Source organism: Oncorhynchus clarkii, chromosome 3 (assembly GCF_045791955.1).
Source record: "Oncorhynchus clarkii lewisi isolate Uvic-CL-2024 chromosome 3, UVic_Ocla_1.0, whole genome shotgun sequence".
Lineage (NCBI taxonomy): Eukaryota > Metazoa > Chordata > Actinopteri > Salmoniformes > Salmonidae > Oncorhynchus > Oncorhynchus clarkii.
This window is the reverse complement of record NC_092149.1, coordinates 68,307,247-68,333,091: the sequence shown is the minus strand read 5'-3', so window position 1 is coordinate 68,333,091 and position 25,845 is coordinate 68,307,247. Positions and strand designations below refer to the sequence as shown.

General features: G+C 42.9%; 1 protein-coding gene across 3 annotated transcripts in view; it reads right to left on the bottom strand.

Annotated features, from left to right (window-relative positions):
* LOC139402281 (A-kinase anchor protein 11-like) overlaps nucleotides 1–21,636 on the bottom strand; it is a 32,611-nt gene extending 10,975 nt beyond the window's left edge. For 2 of the 3 annotated variants that reach the window (XM_071146373.1, XM_071146376.1), the window contains exons 1-9: nucleotides 21,522–21,612; nucleotides 14,573–14,669; nucleotides 14,334–14,444; nucleotides 14,198–14,251; nucleotides 13,980–14,111; nucleotides 10,075–10,321; nucleotides 6,241–9,935; nucleotides 5,952–6,107; nucleotides 5,527–5,846 (exon numbers count right to left, since the gene is read on the bottom strand). In XM_071146373.1, the coding sequence (XP_071002474.1) occupies nucleotides 5,527–5,846; nucleotides 5,952–6,107; nucleotides 6,241–9,935; nucleotides 10,075–10,321; nucleotides 13,980–14,111; nucleotides 14,198–14,251; nucleotides 14,334–14,444; nucleotides 14,573–14,632 (4,775 nt within the window). In that variant the 5' untranslated portion in view covers nucleotides 14,633–14,669; nucleotides 21,522–21,612. Of the gene's footprint in view, nucleotides 1–5,526; nucleotides 5,847–5,951; nucleotides 6,108–6,240; nucleotides 9,936–10,074; nucleotides 10,322–13,979; nucleotides 14,112–14,197; nucleotides 14,252–14,333; nucleotides 14,445–14,572; nucleotides 14,670–21,521 lie in introns of all 3 variants that reach the window. The other variant, XM_071146375.1, reaches the window with a different exon arrangement.
* Between the last annotated feature and the right edge of the window lie 4,209 nt (nucleotides 21,637–25,845).

Below are 25,845 nucleotides of genomic sequence, written 5' to 3'. Positions count from 1 at the left end.
CAATCGGTCTTCATCATGGTATAATGACAAACACTGCGTGTCACTAGTTTATATAGTGTCAAAGGAAACACAGGTGTCTGTAATCATGGATAGATTTGGCTTGATTCCATTGGTTGATTTATAGATAAATAGAACATATAAAAAGCATGAATGAATAACATACGATCATAGATACAATTTGGCTACATAGGCCTATAAATATTTACAATGGATAGCAAAATCACAATAATCACAAGAATGGCTTCAGATCAAAGTCTACGTTGAGACTGAAGGGAGAAAGGGTCTGTAAATTAAAGATCCAGGCAGCCTCTCATTTTAACAATACATTGTCAAGGTCCCCCCCTCTCCTAGACAGGGTGATGTGTTCAGTGCCGAAATAGCGAAGGTTTGCTTCCAAAAATTGGGCCGCAACAGGGTACGTCGACTTTTTGCACCTAATGGTGCTACGATGCACCGAGATTCATACTTTTAATTCGCGCTTCGTTTTACCCAAATCATGTTTACCACAAGGACACGTACAGTGGTAACAAAAAGTATGTGACCCTTTAGAATGACCTGGATTTCTGCATGAATTAGTCAGAAAATGTTTTCTGATCTTCATCCATCTAAGTCACAACAAAAGACAAAAACAGTCTGCTTAAACTAATAACACAAACAATTAAACGTTTTCATGTCTTTATTGAACACACCACATAAACATTCAGAGTGCAGGGTGGAAAAAGTATGTGAACCCTTGGATTTAATAACTGGTTGACCCTCCTTCGGCAGCAACAACCTCAACCAAATGTTTTCTGTAGTTGTGGATCAGACCTGCACAACGGTCAGGAGGAATTTTGGATCACTCCTCTTTACAAAACGGTTTCAGTTCAGCAATATTCTTGATGTCTTGTGAACCGCTCGAGGTCATGCCACAGCATTTTAAAATCGGGTTGAGGTCAGGACACTGACTGGGCCACAGAAGGCAGAAGGGGTATTTTCGTCTGTTGAAGCCATTCTGTTGATTTACTTCTGTGTTTTGGGTCGTTGTCCTGTTGCGTCACCCAACTTCTGTCGAGCTTCAATTGGTGGACAGCCTTACAGTCTCCTGAAAAATGTCTTGATAAACTTGGGAATTCATTTTTCTGTCGATGATAGCAAACTGTCCAAGCCCTGAGGTAGCAAAGCAGCGCCAAACCATGATGCTCTCTGCACCATACTTTACAGTTGGGATGAGGTTCTGATGTTGACGTGCTGGGCCTGTTTTTCCTCTCCACACACAGTGTTGTGTGTTCCTTCCAAACAACTCAACTGTAGTTTCATCTGTCCACAGAATATTTTGCCAGTAGCACTGTGGAACATCCAGGTGCACTTTTGCAAACTTCAGACGTGCAGCAGTGTTTTCTTTGGACAGCAGTGGCTTCTTCTGTGGTGTCCTCCCATCAACACCATTCTTGTTTAGTGTTTTACGTATCGTAGACTCGTCAACAGAGATGTTAGCATGTACCAGCATGTACCAGGGATTTCTGTAAGTCTTTAGCTGACACTCTAGGATTCTTCACAACCTCATTGAGCATTTTGCGCTGTGCTCTTGCAGTCATCTTTGCAGGACGGCCACTCCTAGGGAGAGTAGCAACAGTGCTGAACTTTCTCCATTTATAGACACGTTGTCCTACCGTGGACTGATGAACATCAAGGCTTTTAGAGATACTTTTGTAACCCTTTCCAGCTTTATGTAAGTCAACAATTCTTAATCTCAGGTCTTCTGAGATCTCTTCTGTTCGAAGCATGGTTCACATCATCATCTTCTGCACATCTATCACTCCAGTGTTAATGCTAAATTGTAATTATTTCGCCACTATGGCCTATTTATTGCCTTTACCTCCCTAATCTTACTACATTTACACACTGTATATAGTTTTTTATATTGTGTTATTGACTGTAGGTTTGTTTATGTGTAACTCTGTTTTTAAATCGCACTGCTTTGTTTTATCTTGGCCAGGTCGCAGTTGTAAATGAGAACTTGTTCTCAACTGGCCTACCTGGTTAAATAAAGTAAAATAAAATAAAATAAATAAACAAACATCAGGCAATGTTTCTTGTGAATAGCAAACTCAAATTGTGAGTTTTTTTATAGGGCAGGGCAACTCTAACCAACATCTCCAATCTCATCTCATTGATTGGACTTTTTTTTACCCCCAAGCCATAAGACTCCTGAACAGGTAACCAAATGGTTACCCGGACTATTTGCATTGTGTGCCTCCCCCACCCCTCTTTTTACACTGCTGCTGCTACTCTCTGTTTATCTTATATGCATAGTCACTTTAACTATACATTCATGTACATACTACCTAAATTGGGCCGACCAACCAGTGCTCCCGCACATTGGCTAACCGGGCTATCTGCATTGTGTCCCACCCACCACCTGCCAACCGCTCTTTTATGCTACTGCTACTCTCTGTTTATCATATATGCATAGTCACTTTAACCACATCTACATGTACATACTACCTCAGCCTGAGTAACCGGTGTCTGTATGTAGCCTCGCTACTTTTATAGCCTCGCTACTGTATATAGCCTGTCTTTTTACTGTTGTTTTATTTCTTTACTTACCTATTGTTCACCTAATACCTTTTTTTGCACTATTGGTTAGAGCCTGTAAGTAAGCATTTCACTGTATGGTCTACACCTGTTGTATTCAGCGCACATGACAAATAAACTTTGATTTGATGTTAGCTGACTCCTGACTTCAATTAGCATTTGGAGAAGTCATTAGCCTAGGGGTTCACATACTTTTTACAACCTACACTATGAATGTTTAAATTGTATATTCAATAGACAAGAAAAATACAATAATGTTTGTTATTAGTTTAAACACCGTGTTTGTCTATTGTTGTGACTAAGCTGAAGATCAGATCAAATTGTATGACTAATTTATGCAGAAATCCAGGTAATTCCAAAGGGTTCACATACTTTTTCTTGACAATGTATAAGATAAATAACTGCCTTAGTGGAGCATGTGATAACACCTTTGATTGGGATCTGTTTCCCTGTTTGAGGGTGTTTGAAGGATCTACATTTGTAAGTGCCTTTGCATTGAGCACAGCCATTACACTTGTAGTTTCCATCCGGGAGAGGCGCAAATAGACCTTGTGCAGGGGTATTGTGGAGTGGTAAATCAGAGTGTACCAATTGGTCTCTGAGATTTCTGCCCCGCGAGAATACGATCAAGGGAGGGTCTGAAAATACATTACCGGTTTGGTCATCGGATCTTAGAATGTGCCAACGTTTGAATGATTCCCTTAATTTGTTCAGAACACTTTGAATAGCAGGTAGTAAGAACACAAGAATGCTTCTTTTGCGAGACTGTCCTTGAGAGATCATGTCTCGATTAGTTTTCTCCTTGATTTTTGTCAATGACAGTAATAATCGGACCATTTTTGTACCCCTTCTCCTTGATTTTTCTCAATGACAGTAATAATCGGACCATTTTTGTACCCCTTCTCCTTGATTTTTCTCAATGACAGTAATAATCGGACCATTTTTGTACCCCTTCTCCTTGATTTTTCTCAATGACAGTAATAATCGGACCATTTTTGTACCCCTTCTCCTTGATTTTTCTCAATGACAGTAATAATCGGACCATTTTTGTACCCCTTCTCCTTGATTTTTCTCAATGACAGTAATTATCGGACCATTTTTGTACCCCTTCTCCTTGATTTTTCTCAATGACAGTAATAATCGGACCATTTTTGTACCCCTTCTCCTTGATTTTTCTCAATGACAGTAATAATCGGACCATTTTTGTACCCCTTCTCCTTGATTTTTCTCAATGACAGTAATAATCGGACCATTTTTGTACCCCTTCTCCTTGATTTTTCTCAATGACAGTAATAATCGGACCATTTTTGTACCCCTTCTCCTTGATTTTTCTCAATGACAGTAATAATCGGACCATTTTTGTACCCCTTCTCCTTGATTTTTCTCAATGACAGTAATAATCGAACCATTTTTGTACCCCTTCTCCTTGATTTTTCTCAATGACAGTAATAATTGGACCATTTTTGTACCCCTTCTCCTTGATTTTTCTCAATGACAGTAATAATCGGACCATTTTTGTACCCCTTCTCCTTGATTTTTCTCAATGACAGTAATAATCGGACCATTTTTGTACCCCTTCTCCTTGATTTTTCTCAATGACAGTAATAATCGGACCATTTTTGTACCCCTTCTCCTTGATTTTTCTCAATGACAGTAATAATCGGACCATTTTTGTACCCCTTCTCCTTGATTTTTCTCAATGACAGTAATAATCGGACCATTTTTGTACCCCTTCTCCTTGATTTTTCTCAATGACATTAATAATCGGGCCATTTTTGTACCCCTTCTCCTTGATTTTTCTCAATGACAGTAATAATCACACCATTTTTGTACCCCTTCTCCTTAATTTTTCTCAATGACAGTAATAATCGGACCATTTTTGTACCCCTTCTCCTTGATTTTTCTCAATGACAGTAATAATTGGACCATTTTTGTACCCCTTCTCCTTGATTTTTCTCAATGACAGTAATAATCGGACCATTTTTGTACCCCTTCTCCTTGATTTTTCTCAATGACAGTAATAATCGGACCATTTTTGTACCCCTTCTCCTTGATTTTTCTCAATGACAGTAATAATCGGACCATTTTTGTACCCCTTCTCCTTGATTTTTCTCAATGACAGTAATAATCGGACCATTTTTGTACCCCTTCTCCTTGATTTTTCTCAATGACAGTAATAATCGAACCATTTTTGTACCCCTTCTCCTTGATTTTTCTCAATGACAGTAATAATCGGACCATTTTTGTACCCCTTCTCCTTGATTTTTCTCAATGACAGTAATAATCGGACCATTTTTGTACCCCTTCTCCTTGATTTTTCTCAATGACAGTAATAATCGGACCATTTTTGTACCCCTTCTCCTTGATTTTTCTTTGCATCTCAGTCATATTTCTGTCGAAATCTGATCGTTTTTCACAAATTCTTTTGATTGGACAGAATTGGCTGTAGGGCAAACTGTTTTTCAAGGGAAGCGGGTGACAGCTATCAACCCTGTTAGGACCAGTAGGTTTCCTGTAAAGATCAGTGTATAGAACATTATCCTCACACAAGATCAGAAGATCAAGAAACTGATTTGACGTGTCTCAGATTGCATAATAAATCTCAGGTGCTCAGAATAAGAGTTAGTAAAAGCATGGAATACCTGGAGCTGTTTAGCATCACCCCTCCATAGAACAAAAATATCATCAGTGTACCGTTTCCACATAATAATGTTAGGCAAGAAAACATTTTTGAGAAGATTGAGAATTGACTGTTTCTCCATGTAACCCACATAGACATTAGCATAGTTAGGAGCCACGGGGGATCCCATAGCAGTACCCTTTGTCTGAATAAAGAAATCATTTAGAAACATGAAGTAGTTGTGTGTGAGTACTATTTCAGCCAATGTTATAATGCACAGGAAGGTAGTTATGTTCCATGGTTTCAATACTGGTGTTGTCACAGTGTACCTGAGGTTGGTGGTCTGGCGTGTGTTGGATAGTGCTGATGTCATGATCTCGGCGGTCAGGCTCTCGGCGAAGCTGTACCCGTCGTGTCCGATCCCGCTGTCGGCGTTCAGGCTGGTGTTGCTCAGCTCGCGCTTGGCCCCCTCCATCGCCGTAGTGACCATCTCCTCTGCGAACACGGCCCTGCGGTCCAGATCAATGTGGATCTCAGGGATCTCCAGGCCGCACACCCCCACATCCCCTTCCAGCCTCCTCCTCTGGCCTGCTCCTCCCCCGAGGAGGTGCTGCCTGTTGGGCCGTGAGCAGAACAGACACTCCCTGACCTGGAATAACAAACAACATGCATACTCAAAGACTGTACCAAAAAACTAAAAATGGTGGGTGCTAGATCCTCATAAGTAATGCATAGAATAAATAGACTTCCTGACCTGGCAGTATCGGCAGGTTGTTTCCCCTAGTGCAGAGCCCACTGCTCGCCTCTCAGAGTGGTGTCTGTATGGACCCTGCAGGGCTGGGCTTCCTGCCGAGGCCAGGCCCATCTCCAACGTGTCGTCCACTATGTTCCTGGCATAGTGTTCCAGGACCTGCAGAGACAAACGCTGGGAATTAGAGCAAGCTGATGTGATGCTACAATGAATCAGACTTCTTCATTAAATGTCTCCATGTTAACAGTATCTTTGCCTACTAAAATATAAATATGAAATAAACCAAACTAACCTCCATGACTCCACTGCTGTAACCACCGTCGTACAGGCTGCCTGTGCTGTGGTACTGCCTGCTATTCCCCTCCTTGTACAGCAGGGGGCATGAGAAGGAGTTCCTGATCAGGCGCTCTGCCATGTCCTCCAGCTTGGACTTCTTATACAGACACGAGTCAGTCCGGGACTTGGGTAGTCGGACCGACGGCACACAGAGCTTGCGTGTGACGTCACAGGTGATGTTGCACGCCAACGACTCTGCGAAGTTCACCAGCTCCATGTACTCCCTCTGGCTCCCATCATCAACGTCTCTGGTAGGAGATCCCACTCTCCCTGCTTCGTCCATGGGTACGAATGGCTCGGCATTGGGTCCCCTGCAGCCATTCTGCTGGAGCCTCCTGGAGGAGTGGTGCCTGGAGGGTCTCTTCTTCATGTTGCGGGCAGCATGGGCCAGGCCCAGTTTGATGGAGCGGTAGGCCAGACGGCTGGCATACTGATCCAGGACCAGCTCCCTGCTGCCTCCCTCTTTCTTTAGCACCCTGATGAGGTAGCCAGCGTACTCATCTGTCACACTCTCACAGCTGGGGTAGTCAGAGGATAGGCCAGAGCTGGGGGTAGAGGTGGATGGGTGGAGAAAAGGCGAGAGGAGGTCACTGGACCACAGTTCAGCCAGATGACCCACCCTGCAGTCCCTGCTGTGTTCACTAGGCTGGGGTTGGTGGTGGTGAGGGCATTCCCCCGACTGCTCCTGGCTGCCTTGTGTGAGCGCACTGTGGCGACACTGTCCTGACCACATTATCCTCTTCACGTCGCTGATCACCTCTCCCGCCACCTCGCCAGCGTATATCCACAGCGTGTTCAGGGTCTGCGCTGAGAACTGAGCCATGCTGTCTCTCCTCTCCTCCCTGCCCTCCACCATCCTTCTACCTCCATCCTCCACTCCTCCCAGGGTGTCTATCTCTGTCGCCATGGAGACGATGTGGCACGCCAGGCGCTCTGCGTAATGGAGGGCTCCCTTGTCGGCCATCTTGTGTCCTCCATCCAAGAAGTTGAGCTCTGGCTGCATACGGCTTCCTGTCTCAGTTACAGAGATAACCCCTTCTACTTCCTCCTCCTCCTCCTCCTCGTTCCCGTCTGCCTCCTCAGACAGAGACCTCATCAGTTTGAGCATGAAGTCAGCCTTGTCTGTCTCAGAGGTGGATTCTTTGGGCTCGGGTCCTGGCTGGTAGTGTGGGGTGGAAGGAGGGGTGGCGGTGGAGAACTCCTTGGCCAGCTTTTCTTTCAGCTTCTTGGAGAACTGCTTGATCTGTTTCTCCTGGGACACCTCACTGGGCTGCTGCGGGGTCGAGGGGGGTGTACCAGGGGTCCTGTTGGGCTTGTGACCAGGACTGGGAACCATCTCCTCGCAGGTGGTCATCTTCCTGCCTACCCAGCCTCCAATCTCCAACCCTGGCACCTCTAGAGTGTTCATCATCACAGGCAGGGTCTCAGCGACTGCTCTGCTGGTCTTGGAGCCTGACTCAGAGTTCACTCCTCCTGGGGTCTGAAAGGGAGGGTGGAGAGAGTAGAGGGAGGTCTGGTCAGTGACACTACCCTCCTGTCCGGATGGAGGTCCCCGACCCACTATGGTCTTAGAAAGGAAGTCAGCACAGTCCTCCACCTTCTTCTTCATCTTCGTGGCAGTCATCAGTTCACATGCTTCACTCACTATCATATCCACCATGTTGCCAGAGAAGTTATGAAAGTGGGTCTTTGACAGCAGGTCAGTTTGTGTGGCAGCAGTAGCATCAGAGGAGGTTGTGGTTACCACTCTGTTCTCTGAGCTGCAGCTCCTCTTGGGGCTGGTCTGAGCCAGGCTGGTCTTACACTGGCAGATCTCCTCTGAGTCATGGAGGTGGGAGATGGCCTGGCCTGCCTGGGGGACCGGTACACAGCTGGCCATTCCAGACACACAGAACAGCGCCTTCTTCACCGTACAGCCATCTTCGCCTGATGGACCTGGGCCTTCCTCGGGTGGGTTAACGTAGAAAGCCTGGTGGCCTGCGGCGGTACTGCAGGTGGTGTGTGTGTCGACAGCGCTGACGTAGCAGATGTTGTTCACAGAGACACTGATGGCTGCCTGGGTACTGAAGGCAACATCAGCCTGGGACAGTTCTATGAAGGCCTCCTGGAGGACAGACTCTGAGAGGTCCGAGGCATAGGAAGACACCACTTCCTCATCGTCGTCCTCCCCCACCCCGAAGGACCAATCGCTGGGGGTGAGGGGGGTGGAGGGATGGGAGAACTGACACACTTCCATCATCCCCTCAAACACCAGCTCCTCTGCCAGGTCAGCGGCAAACTGGGTCACCGTGCTGTTGAACATCTGCTTCTTCACCATCAGGAAGTCTTTCAGAGCCCCTGACACCGCCTCTCCCACCAGGAACCCAGCCAGTCCGTTGACGGCCCGTTCCTTCAGGACGTAGGCGTGGCGCATGCCGATCTCCTGGAAGGCCATCTGGAAGACAGATGAGGTGAGTCTGGCGGCCAGGTGGCAGAGCGTGGTGGTGCAGGAGGACATTCCCTTCTGCAGGTCTCTCAGAGCGCTGCCCAGACTCATCTCTACCAAGTCTGTAGCGAACCTCTGGATGCCGTCCTTCAGAGACTGGGGCTTCTGCTGCAGCTTGGAGACAGTCACCGTCTCCTGGATCTCAGACAGCTTCATGACGTGCCCAGACTGGTTCTGGAACTCCTTGTGACAGACACAGCTCAGGTTCTTGTTGTCGTTGAGGTCCACGGGAGACTGGTATCCACACACGGAGCCCAGGATCTCCTTGGACAAACTGCTGGCAAAGTCTGAGTAGGTTTTGTAGAGGGTACAAAGGTCCTGGGGTTTCCGTAGCTCTGACACGTCTCCTACCTCTCCCTCGGTCTTCCAGAAGAAATCCAGAGCTCCTCCGTCTCCCAAAGGGCTGAAGGCTGAGGAGCTGACAGGGCTGAAGAGAAGACCTCCACTCTCCTCACAAGAGGTCCGAGCCGGCCGGGGGGAGTCAGGGGATCCGAAGAGAGATCCAGGGGGAAGGGGGCTTCTGAGCGGGGTGGGTTTCTTCACATTGGCCGGTAGGGTGCGCTGGTCGAACCGGTGGGGGTTCATAGTGGAACAGCTTCGGGACACTTTCTTGGACCCCGACTTGCCAGTACCAGCCTCAGAGTACTTCTTCTTCTGGTCTAGGTCGGTGGGAGAAATGGAAGATGTCGGGTCTAGAGGCAGAGTGAGTGTACAGCTCTCTGAGCTCAGTTCATCTAGATCATCAAACTGGTCAAAGCTGTCGAAGAACTCGCTGACCTCAGAGTCAGAGTCCTCCACCCTGTCTGTTGGTCCTCCAGGGATCTGAGGGATGTCCAGTGTCGCTTTGAGACTCTTCTGGTAGCCAACCTCATCTAGAAAGATGATTGGACTAGGGCTTGAGCCATCCGATTCCTCTGATTCGCTGACAGGTCGCGTGGGGGAGGGGAGCTGGGCTCTTGGGCTGTAGAGGGTCCACTGGGACTCTGCTCCTCTGGAGTGCTGTACGGTAATGGACACCTCTGGGGGAGACCTGCGATTGGTTAAGGACTTCCTGGGGGCAGAGCTGATTATGATCCTGGAACCTGATAGATCCTTGTTTCTCTTGTTGGCGGGGACAGTCTGGGAGGCCACATCACGCTGGTTTCCATGGAGATAAGAGCCATTGGCTAGGGAAAGAGACAAGAGGGATAGAGAGCAGTGGTAAATGAGGATGTCTTAATATAAAAAACACTTCAGATTATCCAACAGTAAATTAACACATCAAGCTCTATTGAACATCCCGCTACATAGTTGTGATGAACCTACAGTTGTCGTCTTCCTCCTCCAGGTGTTCCAGAGCGGTGACAAAGTCGTCTTCGATGGACGACACAGACTGGTTGGTGTTATCGTCCTCGGGCTGGCAGGACTCAGCCGTGCCCTTGTGGAGGGCCTGGAGCTCCAGGGCATAGCGGACCCCCGCAGCGTAACGCCCCAGAAGGCCCACCAACACACCAACAATGGCCTGGCTGGGGCTGGGTCTCAGAACACACACCGCCTTCAGCCAGCACTGCTGCTGTGGAGGAGAGAGAAAAGACGCAGTTTGCTGGCTGCCTTGTTGATTCTTACTGCAAAGGGACAATCAGCTCTTTGAGGAATAAAACAACTCGAAAACTTGCCACTGGTAAACTGCAGAGTGTCAGTGCCTCCATGTCCGGGAGTGCATCAGACCAAAGCGTTCTAATCATCTGAGTGTATCTGGATATGTAAACTCACAGGAATTCACACAGGTGTTTTCTATTCTTCTGTATGTTTCTTACAGAGAGAGGGGCTCTACTGGGACAGTCCTGTTATGTCTGCATGTCTGATTGTGGTCTGATGTGTTGTTGTATATGCAGAATAGAACACTCTGCACCACTTCTATCTTGGCCACCGTGGGTAGAGGGTCTGAGTTTTAGTTGTACTGCCTTTCTGTTTATCTGCCTGTCACACACACTGTAACCACACATATGTCTGCATGTCTGTCAGTCACAAACAATGTAACCACAAAGCTGCAGAGCCAGACTGAACACTAGCAGACACAAGGCAAGACAACGTGGCAATCACGGGTGAGAAAACAAGCAGCCACACTATCCCAGAAATCTGTACACCTGGTTCTGGTCAACAGAGTGAAAACACAGAATCTCTCAGACCTTTGCACACAGCCTAAGGAAGGTCCAATGAATCAGCTTGGAAACTACAGTACCAGTCAAAAATGTTGACACCTACTCATTCATGGGTTTGTCTTTATTTTTACTATTTTCTACATTGTAGAATAATAGTGAAGACATCAACACTATGAAATAACACATGGAATCATGTAGTACCCCCCCAAAAAAGTGTTAAACAAATCAATTTTATATATTTGAGATTCTTCAAAGTAGCCAGCCTTTGGCTTGATGATAGCTTTGCATATTCTTGGCATTCTCTCAACCAGCTTCATGAGGTAGTCACCTGGAATGCATTTCAATTAACAGGTGTGCTTTGTTAAAAGTTCACTTGAGGAATTTCTTTCCTTCTTAATGCATGAGCCAATCAGTTGTGTTGTGACAAGGTAGAGATGGCATACAGAACATAGCACTATTTGGTAAAAGACCAAGTCCATATTATGGCAAGAACAGCTCAAATAAGCAAAGAAAAACGACAGTCCATCATTACTTTAAACTTTTTGGGATAGGGGCAGCATTTTCACTTTTGGATGAATAGCGTGCCCAGAGTGAACTGCCTCCTACTCTGTCCCAACTGCTAATATATGCATATTGTTATTCGTTTTGGATAGAAAACACTCTGAAGTTTCTAAAACTGTTTGAATGATGTCTGTGAGTATAACATAACTCATATGGCAGGCGAAAAAAATCCAACCAGGAAGTGGGAAATCTGAGGTTTGTAGTTTTTCAAAGCTTGGCCTACCGAATACAGTGTCTATGGAGTCAAGTTGCACTTCCTACGGCTTCCACTAGATGTCAGCCGGCTTTAGAAACTTGAATGAAGATTCTACTATAAAGGAGGGGCTCATGAAACCTGTTTGAGTCAGTGGTCTGGCAGAATGTCTCAGGCTCGTGACGTGCGCTCCCGACAGAGTTAGCTCTCGTTCCAGTGCTTTTCTTCCGACATAGGAATTCTCCGGTTGGAACATTATTGATGTTTTATGTTAAAAACATCCTAAAGATTGATTCCATACATTGTATGACTTGTTTCTAAGACCTGTAATGGAGTTTCGAGTTTTTGTCTGGACGAAGATGGATTACTGGGCTGAACACGCTAAAAACAAGTGGCTATTTGGACATAAATGATGGACTTTATGGAACAAATCATTAATTTATTGTCGAACTGGGATTCCTGGGAGTGCCTTCTGATGAAGATAATCAAAGGTAAGTGAATATTTATAGTGTTATTTCTAACTTCTGTTGACTCCAAAATGGCAGATATTTCTCTGGCTGGATTGGGTTCTGAGCGCCGTTCTCAGATTATGCTTTTTCTGTAAAGTTTTTTTTTAAATCTGACACCGCAGTTGCATTAAGGAGAAGTCTATCTTTAATTCTGTGAATAACACTTGTATCTTCTATCAATGTTTATTATGACTATTTCTGCAAAATCACCAGATGTTTTGGAATCAAAACATTACTGCACGAAACGCGCCAATGTAAACTGATATTTTTGGATATAAATATGCATATTATCGAACAAAACATACATGTATTGTGTAACATGATGTCCTATGAGTGTCATCTGATGAAGATCATCAAAGGTTAGTGATTCATTTTATCTATATTTCTGCTATTTGTGACTCCTATCTTTGGCTGGAAAAATGGCTGTGTTTTTTTTACGGTGATCTAACATAATCATATGTTTTGCTTTCGCTGTAAAGCATTTTTTAAATCGAACACGATGGGTAGATTAACAAGAAGTTTATCTTTCATTTGCTGTATTGGACTTGTTAATGTGTGAAAGTTACATATTTCAAAAATATATATTTTCAGCGGAATGTTGTCGAGGGGTTCCGCTAGCGGAATGCCTGCGCTAGAAAGGTTAAGACATGAAGGTCAGTCAACACGGAAAATGTCAAGAACTTTTAAAGTTTCTTCAAGTGCAGTTGCAAAAACCATCAAGAACTATGATGAAACCACCACAGCAAAGGAAAACCCAGAGTTACCTCTGCTGCAGAGGATAAGTTCAGTAGAGTTAACTGCACCTCAGATTGCAGCCCAAATAAATGCTTCACAGAGTTCAAGTAACAGACACATCTCAACAACTGTTCAGAGGAGACTCCCTGAATCAGGTCTTCATGGCCAAATTGCTGCAAAGAAATCACTACTGAAAGGATACCAATAAGAAGAGACTTGCTTGGGCCAAGAAACATGAGAAATGGACATTAGACTGGTGGAAATCTGGTCTGATGAGTCCAAATTAGAGATTTGTGGTTCCAACCGCCGTGTCTTTGTGAGATACAGAGTAGGTGAAGGGGTGATCTCTACATGTGTGGTTCCCACCATGAAGCATGGAGGTGGTGTGATGGTGCTTTGCTGGTGACACTGATTTATTTAGAATTCAAGGTACACTTAACCAGCATGGCTAAAACAGCATTCTGCAGAGATACACCATCCCATCTGGTTTGCGCCTAGTGGGACGATCATTTGTTTTTTAACAGGACAATGACCCAACACACAGGCTGTCTAAGTGCAATTTGACCAAGAAGGAGAGTGATGGAGTACTGCATCAGATTACCTGTCCTCCACAACACCAGACCTCAACCCAATTGAGATGGTTTGGGATGAGTTAGACTGCAGAGTGAAGGAAAAGCAGCCAACAAGTGTTCAGCATATGTGGGAACTCCTTCAAGACTGTTGGAAAACTATTCCTCAAGAAGCTGGTAGAGAGAACGCCAAGAGTGTGCAAAGCTGTCTTCAAGGCAAAGGGTGGCTACTTTGAAGAATCTCAAATATATTTAAATTTGTTTAACACTTTTTTTGGTTACTACATGATTCCATGTGTTTTTCATAGTGTTGATGTCTTCACTATTATTCTACAATGTAGAAAATAGTAAAAATAAAGAAAAACCTTTGAATGAGTAGATTTGTCCAAACTTTAAGGGTACTGTATATTGAACTCTTATTTACCTGTGAAATACCGTATTTCCTCTGAAGCAGTCTACAGACCCTTTACCTATTAGAAACTTCCTCTCCTGTCATGTTAACCTGAGTAGAAGAGTCCCTCCTGTCGGCTGATCTCCTGCTGTCCTTCAGTAGCAGCACCTCTTCGTTTCTCAGGCTGGTGACGTGGAGAGACCTCAGCAGCTCCGCCAGGTCCCCCGGGAGAGAAGAAAGGGCCTGGGGACAGAACATCACACAAATAACATCAATTAATAAGACATTAATTGAACTACAGAAGTCAGAGCTGGTGCAGTAACTGTCACCTGTAGAGTTAGATCCTCCCCTTCAGAGTGACCAGGCAAACACACAAAATGGATCTGAGGGAAGAAAGGGACGTCAGGGAAATTCTGCATATCATGAAGTCATAATCAAAGTGTGGGTGAGAGCTGTAACACATACCTCAGTCAGGCATGGAGTGTCTCTGGTCTGCAGCTCCAATCCCACGCTGCACAGCTCCTTTCTGCTGATCAGAAGGCTCTTCATACACAGAGTCCCGCCGTCACGCACCGCCTACACACAATTAGAGGTTAACTCAGGTTACACACATGAACGACCTCACACACAGCACCAAGCCTTCAAGAATCATATTAAATCAACCAATCGATCAGTCAATCAGAAGATGGCATTCTGACTCAAACCTCTTTCCTGGAAGCTCTGGTCCTGAGAGGAACTCCTCGGATACGGGCACAGGCGTCCATGGCAACGCAGGCTCAGCGTGACGGACTAGACACTCACCTGTAGAAGGAGAGAAAGAGAAGGAGAGAGTTGAGATCACGCCAAACACATTTTGATATCATTCAATTCTGACTAACTAACAAGTCTCAAAGATAAGAATGAAAAACAGGAGGACGGGCTCATTGTAAAGGCTGGAATGGAATTAATGGAACGGAGTCAAACATACGGAAACCACGTTTGACTCCGTTCCATTGACATCTGCATCTGCATTGCTTGCTGTTTGGGGTTTTAGGCTGGGTTTCTGTATAAGCACTCCGCTGATGTAAAAAGGTCTTCATATATCAATTCTTGGATATATTGCGAGAGGACATCAATGCATTATGTGCCAGTCTAGAATTCAGCCAACGTCAGATTGATGATCTAAGGAAAGAGAACACGGTGCTGAAAGGTACTGCAGACTGTTCATAGCAAGGTGGAGGTGGTGCAAAGAGAGAACAAACAACTTAAAGAAACCTTGCTTGATGTACAGTGTCAAGAACTACAGGAAACGTATGATCTCTGTAATTGCAAACAAAGGTTTCTGTACTAAATATTAAGTTCTGCTTTTCTGATGTATCAAATACTTATGTCATGCAATAAAATGCAAATTAATTACTTTTAAAAAAATCATACAATGTGATATTCTGGATTTTTGTTTTAGACTCCGTCTCTCACAGTTGAAGTGTACCTATGATAAAAATTACAGACCTCTACATGCTTTGTAAGTAGGAAAACATGCAAAATCGGCAGTGTATCAAATACTTGTTCTCCCCACTGTATGTCAAATAGAGGCACTATAGGCTCAAGTACATCTGCCTCATCAGGCACCCATATTGGTAGGATGTGTGTATAGACCTCCTAGCTCTAAGGTGTCCTATCTGGATGACTTATGTACTGGGTTTGACCAGGCCACAGATACAAACAGAGATGTATTTATCTTGGGTGATTTTAATATAAATTGGAAGGATCACAATAATTTGAATAGAACAACATTGATGAGATTTGTTTCAAACCACAGTTCTTGGCATATGGTTAATGATACCACTAGATCATCAATTAAGTTGGGTCATCGCTCAGACACATGCATTGATCTGATTTTCTGTAATACACCATTGCAATGCTTAAAAGCCAGATCAATGCCAGTGGGCTGGACAGGCCATAATATTGTAACCATAACCATGAACACCAAGGTTCAAAAGAAACCCCCTAGGATTGTGGTTAAGAGAAATATTAAAACATTTAATCATGAGCTATTTCTAAATTATTTAGCTGCTGTACCCTGGGAGCTGATTTATCTAGAGGATGATTTAAATCACACTACAAAATGTTTTATTGATTTACTCACTGAGGTAATGGACCATCATGTCCCTATAAGAAAGAGAACAGTTGGTGCTCGTCCATCTCCATGGATTGATGATGAACTGGGTGAGGCTTTTTCTCAAAGAAATATGGCAAAAGTCTTAGCAGCCAAGTCAAAATTAGAAATTGATGAACAGAATTATAGAACATTACGTAATTATGCAGTTAAATTGAATCGAAAGGGAAAAAATGTTATTTTACAACAATGCTTTTATTGATTGTAAAGATGATTCTAAAGAGGTATGGAACACAGTTAAGGGCTTACTTGGTACATCTATCTCATCATGCCCATCTAGTGTGGAGTTTGACGGGAGAATGATAACAAAACCAGTTGATATTGCCAATCATTCTGCAGATTTTTTTTACACAGAAAATGAAATTACTGACCAACAATGTAGACATACATTCTTCCAAACAAGTCTACAAACGGTGTCACTGGATGTGTTAAACCTATTGAAGTCATTACCTGATGGTAAATATACAGGTTATGATCTTATGGACAATTTTTTACTTTGCTGTGCTGCTCCCCAGATTGCAGTTCCACTGAGATACATATTTAATTGGTCACTGGAAAAGGGGATGTTTGCAAATGTATGGAAGCATGCTAAACTGTGTCCTATTCCGAAAGACAGCAAGAACCCATTACTCCTGCCAATAGTTGACCAATTAGTCTACTCCCAATATGGGAGTACATGGAAAAGAATGATCTGATTACAGCCAATCAGCATGTTTATCGCAAAAACCATTCCACTGCATTGGTTGACATGACTTACCAGTGGCTCAATGCTATGGATAATGGCAAATTTGTAGGTGTACTATTTTTAGATTTCAGTGCAGCATTTGATTTAGTGGATCATGAAATAATTTAGACAAAATTAATGCATTATGGTTTTAAGGAGGTAGTGGCCTTGGGCCACTTCTCTATTTAATATATACCAATGACCTTCCCTATGCCTTAGGCCACTTCTCTATTTAATATATACCAATGACCTTCCCTATGCCTTAGGCCACTTCTCTATTTAATATATACCAATGACCTTCCCTATGCCTTAGGCCACTTCTCTATTTAATATATACCAATGACCTTCCCTATGCCTTGGGCCACTTCTCTATTTAATATATACCAATGACCTTCCCTATGCCTTAGGCCACTTCTCTATTTAATATATACCAATGACCTTCCCTATGCCTTAGGCCACTTCTCTATTTAATATATACCAATGACCTTCCCTATGCCTTGGGCCACTTCTCTATTTATTATATACCAATGACCTTCCCTATGCCTTGGGCCACTTCTCTATTTAATATATACCAATGACCTTCCCTATGCCTTGGGCCACTTCTCTATTTAATATATACCAATGACCTTCCCTATGCCTTGGGCCACTTCTCTATTTAATATATACCAATGACCTTCCCTATGCCTTAGGCCACTTCTCTATTTAATATATACCAATGACCTTCCCTATGCCTTGGGCCACTTCTCTATTTAATATATACCAATGACCTTCCCTATGCCTTGGGCCACTTCTCTATTTAATATATACCAATGACCTTCCCTATGCCTTGGGCCACTTCTCTATTTAATATATACCAATGACCTTCCCTATGCCTTGGGCCACTTCTCTATTTAATATATACCAATGACCTTCCCTATGCCTTAGGCCACTTCTCTATTTAATATATACCAATGACCTTCCCTATGCCTTAGGCCACTTCTCTATTTAATATATACCAATGACCTTCCCTATGCCTTGGGCCACTTCTCTATTTAATATATACCAATGACCTTCCCTATGCCTTGGGCCACTTCTCTATTTAATATATACCAATGACCTTCCCTATGCCTTGGGCCACTTCTCTATTTAATATATACCAATGACCTTCCCTATGCCTTAGGCCACTTCTCTATTTAATATATACCAATGACCTTCCCTATGCCTTGGGCCACTTCTCTATTTAATATATACCAATGACCTTCCCTATGCCTTGGGCCACTTCTCTATTTAATATATACCAATGACCTTCCCTATGCCTTAGGCCACTTCTCTATTTAATATATACCAATGACCTTCCCTATGCCTTAGGCCACTTCTCTATTTAATATATACCAATGACCTTCCCTATGCCTTGGGCCACTTCTCTATTTAATATATACCAATGACCTTCCCTATGCCTTAGGCCACTTCTCTATTTAATATATACCAATGACCTTCCCTATGCCTTAGGCCACTTCTCTATTTAATATATACCAATGACCTTCCCTATGCCTTAGCTGAAACTCAAGCTAATATATTTGCAGATGATACTACAATTTACTCAGCAAGACAATCGGTTCAACAGGTACAGCAAGCTTTACAAGGAGATTTGGAGAATATAGATTGTCCACCATCTATGCGTTGTACAGACAGAAAAGAGAAATAGGCAGAAGAACATTTCGATTTAGAGCAATAAAGAAATGGAATAAATTAACTGAGCAAACCAGAAACCTTTCAATATATAAATGTAAACATTATTTTAAAACAATTTAAATATAGTACATAGAAATGTTGTGGGACTTTAGTAGATGAAGAATCAATATTTTTTTTAGATGTAGTATTTATTGGGTCATTATGTTAGTATATGATGTATGTTTGTAATAGTGTGTTATATGTGGAAATGTGTTCGTATTATAACTTGTATTTTAATGTTTAAGGACTCTTGGAAGATTAGTCCAAATGGGGACTAAAAGAGATCCTAATAAAATAAAATAAAATAGTTATTTGATGATTGTTTCCATTCCAGCCATTATAATGAACCTGCCCTCCAGGGACTCCTCCCACCAGCCTCCTCTGCTGTACATAGGTTAGACAGGACCTGCGGCATGTCTATCTCCACACATAACTGTAATGGGTCAGTAAGGAGCAAGATTGACACTGGCCAACATAAGCTTTCTGTATCGCTGCTAGATGCTACTCTGCATCACAGCGCAACAGCATGATAAAGCAGGTAGTTTCCACTGCCAGCGTAGTGGGAATAGTGAGATACTGTTAGACGATAAGACTGTTCATGCAATCAACACAAAATAGTGAGATAGGCCTACTGATGGATGACAAGACTCCGTTTTTATCCAGTCTTAACACAAACCCTGAGAAACAGTCATAACAGGAAGTCAGTCAGCTGTAGAGGTCAAGAGGTTAGATGTACAACAACAGCACAGCCCTCAGTCACCTCAGTAAAATAAAGACTGGTGGAGATTAACTGAACTGAGGCACTGAAACAACACTCAGATTAAGTGAAATACATTTAGAGATCAGGTTTCTATCAGGTTTCCAGCAGCCTTAGATGTTGGCATAGTTAACTATGTATGCCTGACACCCTCCTTCAGACCCAAGGCCTGCATGGATGATCAAACAGCCGTAGAGACAACTGGGGTGTGGACCTAGAGTCTGAACACTAACCCAGGGAAGAACAAATATTTATAGTGAATGAGGAAGAAAGTTTCCCAAGAAATGTGAGCTGTTCTTTGAGGTGCTGTCCAAAGCAGCTGGTTGAGTATGAGTCTAGACAATTAGTCTCTGACAGGATGACTGTCCTCTATGTATGGGAACCAAGCAGCAGAAATAATGGACAGCCCACTTGCTCACCCCCCCAGGCTGTTCTGCTATCCACTGACCCCAATGAACTAGGAAGTCTAACAGGTGTCTTATCTCTCAGTTTCTATGTTGCAAGTTGTATTTCCTCATGATGACGGTTTGATGATGCTCAGTTCATGTAACCTATAGCATTTTTGGAAAATAAATAAAGACTTTTAAGCTTATATTCAAATCACAGACTGTATCCACGAATGACCTGTTAAGGAGTGTAGGAGAGCCTACTCCTTTAATATCCAAGCTTTGCCACTGGGCAGCAGACAGGTTTGTGAATAGACGGTATATGTTTTACATTACAATCTAAGAATGGGCTAACAGTGCACAAGAAGCCAATGCAGAGACCATATCAAACTGTGGGGATATATGGCAGAATAGGAACCTACTACTGGTTTAGGGTCTTTGTAAGCAGCTTTGGAGATGTAGCAGCACAATCTGCCATGGCAGGAATTGTGTAAGAGCTAAAATAGGTCAGTCTGAGGCATTTCAGCATGAATGTGTGGCTATGTGGGCGGAGGGGTGAAAGGGGAAGAGGAATGCAGCAGCACACAGGACTGAAACTACAGCTGACAGTATTCAGAGAACCGTTTTCAGTGGACCGTGGATGCTACATGACCAAAAGTATGTGGACACCTGCTCATCACACATCTCATTCCAAAATCAGGGGCATAAATATGGAGTTGGTCCCCCCTTCGATGCTATAACAGCCTCCACTCTTCTGCGAAGGCTTTCCACTAGATGTTGGAAAATTGCTGCGGGAACTTCCTTCCATTAAGCCACAAGAGCATTAGTGAGGTCAGGCAGTGATGTTGGGCAATTAGGCCTGTCTCGCAGTCAGTGACCCCAATTCATCCCAAGGGTGTTCGATGGGTTTGAGGTCTGGGCTTTATGCAGACCAGTCAAGTTCTTCCACACCAATCTGTACAAACCATTTCTGTATGGACCTAGCTTTGCGCATGGGGGCATTGTCATTCTGAAAGGGCCTTCCCCAAACTGTTGCCACTAAGTTGGAAGCACAGAATTCCAAGCTCCTATCGTACAGCTGTTGTTGGTGTAGCTACAACATCATCTGCTGGGCTGATACTAGGAACTACATTCAATAAAGTCTACTGACAACAGGGGGAGTGGTAGCTAGCAATCTTAATTCTTGCTATTGTGTGATGAGGGACGAGCGGGGGTTATTTACATGGAAGCTCGATTCAAGATCAGGCTGGAAAATAAGGAATATTGTATAGCAATTTCCTAACTACAGATCCACATTGTCTGGGGAGGTGGTGACAGGCCTACGTGCTATGAAACCACAATCACATTACTAACTGCCATGGCTGACCACAACAAGCAAGCCAGCTGATCAAGCAACGAGCTAGCTAGCTTAATTTACCATTAGAATTGACTCCAAATAGGTTTGATTAGTAAACAACTTTTAGTTTTATCTAACGTGTCTTTAATCAGTATCTTATTAATTAATAACTGTAGCCACACATCGCTAACTGGCAATCAAGCTTAACGTTGTGGCAGGCCATCACACGAGCAGTGTCGCATTTTCACACAGGATGGAAATTATTTATTTGACGTGACATCCCAATACACAGCTGTAGCTGTCACATTTTGAATCAGCGTCGACGCTGCGCAAATCAATAACTTATTTTAGCGAGCTACTTAGTTAGTGTCAACAAGATCGCTTGACTAACTGTCAAACACTTTAACTACTAACGCTAGCTAGCTAGCAATGGGCCTCGGTCCCATCACCATGTCACATTACACTAACGTTAAAACAGCTGGCTAGCTGGCGTTAACATATAGCTACAAATCATTGCATAATACATCCTGAATATACAATAATGTATCGTCATTCAACCTCCCACTCCAGTCCTGTTATTCCCACCGTGTAGCAAGTGTTGAAGCGAGATGATGTTCCAATTTAAGTTAATTCCATGAAAACAAGACTGATTCAGGCAGTAGTAATCACCCTCAGCGCTAGCCACAATAAGACTTAGCCACAACAGTGGAATTTGCGGGTTGCCTTCAAAATAAAGGTCCCCCATTGACAGTGATATAAACGGATACAAATAGTGCCATCATGCTGTATTTGGACAAGATAACGCTAAACAAGGTCAGTATTTTTTATTTTATTTTACTTTAACAAAAGACAATAATTGGCTAATTGACACAAAATAAGAACAAATCTGTGGAAATCACACTGTGGATGTATTCGACTTTTGAATTGCATTAGGGGTACACCTACAGTGAGCTCCGAAAGTATTGGGACAGTGACCTTCTTTTTTTTTTGGCTCTGTACTCCAACAATTTGGATTTGAAATGATACAATTACTTTGAAATTGAAGTGCAGAGTGTCAGCCTTAATTTGAGGGTGTTTTCATCCATATCGGGTGAACTGTTTAGAAATTACAGCACCTTTTGTACATAGTCTCCCATTTTAGGGAACCAAAAGTATTGGAACAAATTCACTTATTTGATCTCATATTCTTAACATGCAATGATTACATCAAGCCTGTGACTCTACAAACATGTTGGATGCATTTGCTGCTTGTTTTGGTTGTGTTTCAGATTATTTTGTGCCCAATAGAAATTAATAGTAAATAATGTGTAGTGCCTTTTTTGGAGTGACTTTTATTGTAAATAAGAATTGAATAAGTTTCTAAACACTTCTACTTTAATGTGGATGCTACCATGATTACGGATAGTACTGAATTATTCGTGAATAATGATGAGTTAGAAAGTTGTAGACGCACAAATTGTTTCTTTAAATAAATACTGATTAAACATTATTTCTGTTACAATTTGCCATTATTGGGAATCTTAAATGCTGTCACCGAATAGGCTGATACCTATGGATCTTGAGTCCATGAAATGGGGTAAGGCTGTACATTGCAATGTGAACGTTCAACACCCACAATATGATGAATAGTTAGGTGATTTCCCACAGTTAAAGTTCCCTAATATGATGACGTTGACACTAAAATTGATGTAAACGTTTTTAGAATGGTAATCGGTTGGTGTCACTGAGTAGGCTGATACCCCATTTCATGGACCCAAGTTCCATATGTAAACCTGTACAGTGTATATACAGATCATTCGGAAAGTATTCAGACCCCTTGACTTTTTCCACATTTAGATACGTTACAGCTTTGTTCTAAAATTGATTAAAAACCTCTTAAGGATCCGACCCTTTTTTTCCCCCCATTTTCACCTAAAATGACATACCCAAATTTAACTGTCTGTAGCTCAGGATCTGAAGCAAGGCTATTCATATTCTTGATACCGTTTGAAAGGAAATGTGAAATTAATGTAGTTCGAATCACTTTCAATGGGGAACTTTTATTTTGAAGTCGAACAGCTTGTTCCACTATTGTTGATAATCCTTAATGTGGCTAGCTTCACACAGGTCCACACACCGCTCGCTTTCTCCGGGAGGAAGAAAGCGCAGACAGACTAATCGATTGCATGATATCCATAGAAATAGAGCTAACACTATTTAATTCTAATTAATTATATTTATATGGTCATATCCATGATTATATCTGCCAGCATAAAAAAATCAAGTATAAAATAAAGTCGGCCGATGTATAGATGGATAGAGGACTTTTGTTCTCTATCCATCGTTTTTGGAATTGTCTATGCTCCCTGATTGTCTAGCTTTCATTTCGGTGGTTATTAGCTAGCAGGACACAGTCAAGGAACTTTAGGAATGTAGGTCCATTATCATTTCTACACAGTTTCGATTTGGCTTTAGTCATTTTAAAGTACACTCAACAAACATGCAACATGTAAAGTGTTGGGCCCATGTTTCATGAGCTGAAACAAAAGATCCCAGAAAGGTTCCATATTCACAAAAAGCTTATTTCTCTCAAATTTTGTGAACACATTTGTTTACATCCCTGTTAGGTAGCATTTCTCCTTTGCCAAGATAATCCATCCACCTGACAAGTGTGGCATGTCAAGAAGCTGATTAAACAGCATGATCATTACGCAGGTGCACCTTGTGCTGGGGACAATAAAAGGCCACTAAAATGTGCAGTTTTGTCACACAACACAATGCAATAGATGTCTCAAGTTGAGGGAGCGTGCGATTGGCATAGTGACTGAAGGAATGTCCACCAGAGCTGTTGCCAGATAATGTAATGTTCATTTCTCTATCATAAGCCGCCCCAACGTCGTTTTAGAGAATTTGGCAGTACCAGCCTCACATCCGCAGACCATGTGTATGGCGTCGTGTTGGCAAGCTAAAAGAAAAAACGCATTTCAAACATCGTAAATGAATAGGTTTATGCTTTAAATACCTCAAAAGTGATCAGCCTCTGTGTTTTACAAACAACCCACTGGGCAAAAACCGTTTCAACAAAACACATTCAAACACATTCAATGTGAATCAACGTGGAAAACTGATTGGATATGTAAAAAGTCATAAAGTAAGGTCATTTCGTATTTTCGCTGCTGCTAGTGTCCCCCAAGCCCAAAAACTCATTTGGGGTTTCAATTTAATTGATAGCTAGGGTAGCAGAATGCACAACGCGCAATTTCGAAATGTGGTACTGCATCAGCACTTTTCCTTTTATGTCAGTCACTGACTGTCACTCAATTACTAAGCCCATGTCAGCTAACATTTTATCGATTGCTAGGTAAGTTAGTCTAGCCAGATATCTCAACCTTACAGTAATCATGGCCTAATTACTGACCGGGCACACAAGGCATGAGCCCAGGGACTCTGACCTCCAGCGGGCCTCTATTGATTTTGTTAGTGATTCTCACTCAGATATCATATGAACATGGCCTAAAAGTCATGGCAGAATGTTTAGGATTGCAGGAAATTAGCTTTAAAACTGGAAAAATGTTCCCTCCATCACATCGCAAAATGTGAAGAGGATGGCACAGTGTAGAATCGCATGAAATTGGTTTTAAGATGCCAAATCTTCTCTGTGCCCCATAGACAAATTGGTAGAATTGCAGAAGATGTGCCTTAAAACTGCAACATTTTCTCTACGCCCCATGGCAAAATGTGTGGAATTGCAAGAAATGAACTTTAAAGCTGCACATTTCTATCTCCGCCGCCAAGAGGGGGGCTACTAAAATGTTTTGCTGCGAGGTGGCCCCCCCCCAACCAAATCTCGTTTAGGGCCCTCAAAATGCTAGAAATGTCCCTGAATAAAGGCTTGTTTTTTCAAACAATAAGGCTGGTTTTATAAACATTTGCCAGGAGCATTGACAGAATGTAAACCGTTAAATGTGCATTAGAGTTAGTGGATAAATCATCTCTACAGTGCTACTCCACACAGACACATTGATCTCTTCAGCCACTACACCTTTTTCTTTTTCATTCTACAATTATTACTATTTTTTAATTGACTTTCAGCACCTTCAATACTCTGCAATTATACATAAAGACATATACAGGCTGTGGTGGTGTAGAGTAGACTGTGAGGGGAATGCTAGTATTGGACTGTATGTGTGTCTAAAACTCTCCATCAGTAGGCTAGGTCTTGTGTCTGATTCCTCCCAATTAGCCAGTTAATCATAGGGTTTCATAGGGTTTGACTATGAGTGAGCATTTTCATTATTAAACTCCTAGCTTTAGGGAGAGGTGCTAATGAGAACCAACTTCAGCTAATTCCAGTGTTTTCATTCTGGTTGAAATGGCCTGGGTTAGAGTAGTAGTTAGTCCTGGTGATTAATGCACTATACCGCTCCCCTGCAGCCAGGTGCACTTCACTGACAGACCAGCAGGTGGTAGGGTTTCACAGGCGCAGGCATGTTCTAATGTGGGGCATCATCATCAGAGAACCTCAGCTTTAATGGTTCTTGATCACAGCAGGTTGTTGGGACCTTCATTGGGGAGGACGGGTTCGAGGTAATGGCTGGAGCGGAATGAGTCGAATAGTATCAAATACATCAAACACATAGTTATTCTCTCCGTTTCAGACATTATTATGAGCCGTCCTCCCCTCAGCAGCCTCCACTGTTCTTGATGTACGCAGGGGCCGTCTCTGGCATTTCTAACACAGCGGCCCATTTCTTTCCTCGAGGCCTCCATCATTTTGCGCAAAAGACAGGCTAATATGCACCAGCCCAGTCCACCCCTGCATGTACCCTTCCTTTGTCACATATGAATACTTTGACTACTTTTAGAATTATATCGTTTCAACCCTCCTCAAACCACTGATTCTTTTTTGGAGACAATTCAGTGCAAAGAA